The 3,954-nt window shown below is 50.1% G+C and overlaps 1 protein-coding gene across 1 annotated transcript; it reads left to right on the forward strand.

The window, feature by feature from the left end:
• The first annotated feature begins 1,642 nt into the window (after positions 1-1,642).
• LOC141441262 (uncharacterized) lies at positions 1,643-3,667 on the forward strand. The gene has a single exon (XM_074105932.1). It carries the CDS (start codon positions 1,643-1,645, stop codon positions 3,665-3,667), a length of 2,025 nt encoding a protein of 674 aa, XP_073962033.1.
• Positions 3,668-3,954: the final 287 nt, after the last annotated feature.

Raw genomic sequence — 3,954 nt, forward strand, 5'->3', positions numbered from 1 at the left:
GGGCAGCCAGGCAAACCATCAGTACGGCTTTATACAGGCGAACCTCCAAAGAAAGAAGCTTGCAACCGAGGAGCTTTTAATCGAAGCCGATAAGCGCAGGATAACGGCAGCGCTACTTCAGGAGCCCTATGTAGGAGGAGCTAGGGTTATGAGGAACTACGGGGGCGTGCGCGTTTTCCAGGGCGCTGCAAGAGACGGAAGCGTCAACAAAGCGGCAATTGTTGTCTTTGACTCTACAGTTGACGTCGTCCAGTACCCAAAACTCACCACCAACAACATCACGGTGGTAGGTCTCCGGACTAGCGCCTGGGAGGTCGCGCTCGTCTCCTACTACTTCGAGCCCGATCAGCCCATAGAACCCTACATAGAGCATCTGAGGTGGATTGAAAAGAAGCTCGGAACAGGGAGGCTTATCTTTGGAGGGGATGCCAACGCAAAGAGCCCTTGGTGGGGCAGTACTACGGTAGACCACAGGGGGGACAGTTTTTCCGGGACTCTAGAAGAGCTTGGCCTCAATGTGCTCAATAACGGGAAAACTCCAACTTTCGACACAATCAGGGGAGGGAAGCGTTACAGCAGCCACGTGGATGTAACAGCGTGCTCCACAAACTTGCTGAATCTAGTGGACGACTGGAAGGTCGAAGAAGGGCTAACAAGCTCCGACCACAACGGCATAACCTTTAAACTTTCCATTGAAACCAAGTAGAGGCACTACAATAAACAGGACCACAAGAATATTCAACACAAAGAAAGCAAATTGGGTTGAATTTCATGAGAAATTCAGCCAATTTACAACAGAACAAAATTTAAACATAGAAGAAATAGCCAAAATTAAAAACACCAACGAATTAGATAGAGCAATAGAAAAATACACAGAAATAATAGACAAAACTTGTAGCATAACGATCCCCAAGAAAAAGACCAAGGAAAAAATTTCTATGCCGTGGTGGTCCGAGAGGTTAGCGGAGATGAAGAAGGAGGTCGCCACCAGACGACGCAGAATAAAATGGGCAGCGCCAGTACGACGTGCGAAAGTTGTCGAGGAGTACCTCCAGCACAAAGAGCGGTATGAGGCCGAGGCGGCTAAAGCTCAGATAGACTCCTGGAAGGACTTTTGTCAGAAGCAGGACAGGGAAGGGGTGTGGGAGGGGATCTACCGGGTCATCGGTAGAACGAAGCGAAGGGAGGAGGACTCACCCCTGGAGCGAGACGGGAAGGTGTTGGATGCGAAGGGCTCCGTGAGATTGTTGGCGGAAACGCTCTACCCGGAAGATCCTACAGAGAACGACACCCCCCGTCACCGCCAGACCAGGAGGGAGGCCGAAGTGGTGAACGTGGGTGAGCATGATGGTACATGCGAGCCACCGTTCACCATGACGGAGCTCATGTATGCCACAGAGTCCTTCAACCCCAAAAAGGCCCCAGGAGGGGATGGCCTCACAGCTGATATCTGTTCCCACGCCATAAAATCCAACCCTGACCTGTTTCTATCAATTATAAACAGGAGTTAAGTCACTTCCCAGGAGCCTGGAAGGAAGCGGTTGTCGTCATCTTAAGAAAGCCGGGCAAGGAGGACTATACCCACCCGAAGTCATATAGACCGATCGGCTTACTCCCCATGCTCGGAAAAATCTATGAGAAGATGACGATGGCCCGCCTTAAACACCACTTAATTCCAAGATTGAGCACACGCCAGTTCGGGTTTATGCCACAGAGAAGCACCGAGGACTCCCTCTATATCCTAATGCAACATATCAAGAGCAAACTTAACGAAAAGAAAATAGTTACACTTATCTCACTTGATATAGAGGGAGCCTTCGACAGCGCCTGGTGGCCGGCTATTAGGACCCGTCTGGCCGAGGAGAAGTGCCCGATCGTACTGAGGAAGGTCGTCGATAGCTACCTCTGTGACCGCAAAGTCAAGGTACGCTTTGCCGGCGAAGAGTGCAACAAGACCACGACCAAAGGGTGCGTCCAGGGATCAATAGGCGGGCCAGTCCTCTGGAACCTTATACTGGACCCGTTGTTGAGGACCTTGGGGGATTCGGGTGCCTACTGCCAGGCCTTTGCAGATGACGTGGTGATCGTGTGCGATGGAGAGAGGGCCACAGAGATCGAAAGAGAAGCTAACGCGATTCTCGAGCTTGTTCGGGCGTGGGGGGTTGACAACAAATTGAAATTTGCGCCACACAAGACCATGGCCATGGTTATAACCAAAAAGCTAAAATACGACACCCCACGCCTGACCATGGGCGGGACCGCGATAAAGATGGTCAACGAGATCAAGATCCTTGGCGTTACGATCGACGCAGGACTGACCTTCAACGCGCACGTAGCCAATGTCTGTAGAAAGGCAATAAACATACATAAGCAACTCGCGAAGGCAGCAAAAACGAGCTGGGGACTCCACCCGGAGGTAATCCGTGTAATATATGTGGCTACTGTTGAGCCTATTATTTTGTACGCCGCCAGTGTGTGGGCGCCTGCGGTCAGTAAACTGTGCGTCATGCGTCAGCTGGCAACTGTGCAACGTGGGATTGCGCAGAAGCTTTGCAAGGCGTACCGCACGGTTTCACTGAACGCTGCGCTAGTGTTGGCAGGGATACTCCCTCTCGACCTCCGAGTCCGTGAGGCGGCCTTGCTCTACGAGGCCAAGAGGGGGATACCTCAGCCAATACTGGGGGGATGGGAAGTGGAACGGATGGCCTCGGCCCTGGAGGCCCCGCACCCTGCTGAGCGCAGAGAGCTGGAGTTAGTGAGCTTGGCGAACCGGGAGGAAGTGGATGCAAACAGTAACTTTGCTGTTCGTATCTTTACAGACGGAAGCAAGATTGAGGGCAAGGTGGGCGCCGCGCTATCCATATGGAATGGTGAGTCAGAAACCAAAACCCTCAAGCTTGCTCTTCCGTCCTTCTGCACGGTTTACCAGGCTGAACTCCTTGCGCTCAGCAGGGCGACGGGGGTGATCCTTGGGCAAAAGGCGGCAACGTTTGGGATCTACAGCGATTCTATGGCGGCCCTTTTGACCATCAAGAACCACGGCTGTCTTCATCCCCTGGCAGTGGAAGCCAGAAGCAATCTGGCAGCATTGTCCCGCCAGGGCAAAGTTGTCAGGTTATTTTGGATTAAGGCCCACGTGGGGCTAGAGGGGAACGAGAGAGCCGATGGTTTGGCAAAGGAGGCCGCCCTAAAGTCTAAGCGGAAGCCGGACTATGACCTGTGCCCTGTCTCATTCGTCAGGCGATCAATACGATTGGCTACGCTTGACGAGTGGAACCGGAGGTACATGTCCGGTGAAACCGCAGCTGTAACAAAGCTTTTCTTCCCCAACGCAGTGGCGGCGTACAGAATAGTCAGGAAGCTCGAAACGACGAATATACGCACGCAGTTCATGACGGGACACGGCGGGTTTTCCGAGTATCTGGAGAGATTCAGGTGCAAGGACAACCCGTCGTGTATTTGTGACCCAAACGCCAGAGAAACGGTGCCACATGTCTTATTGGAGTGCCCAGTCTTTGATCAGGAACGAGTGCAGCTTGAAATAGAGATAGGTACAAAATTGGAAAAACATAATATAAAGGATTTAATGTCAGGCAAACATAGGGACAGGTTTTTGCAGTACTGTGAGCTAATCACAAGAAAGGTAATAGTAAGAAATAAAACGTAGTACTAAAACTATGCTTTTAATATATCATGAGCATATAGCTAATAAGCATAGGTTAAAAATAGTTTTAATGTAAAATAGTTGAAAGAAGAGATTAACCAATAAAATGTATTGTAGAAATTAAATAATAAAGTCCCTAGAATATAAGCGTAAATGTAAACCTAGATGTAAGAAACGAGAAATCCTGATATTTAGTCGATAAGAAAATAATAAATATTGTCTTGCTGTTATTAATTTCCCCTTTAAAGCAAGTTGAAAAAAGAGATAGGTGTAGTATAGGCGGGAGTCCC

This window comes from Choristoneura fumiferana, chromosome 23 (genome assembly GCF_025370935.1).
Source record: "Choristoneura fumiferana chromosome 23, NRCan_CFum_1, whole genome shotgun sequence".
NCBI classification, from domain to species: domain Eukaryota; kingdom Metazoa; phylum Arthropoda; class Insecta; order Lepidoptera; family Tortricidae; genus Choristoneura; species Choristoneura fumiferana.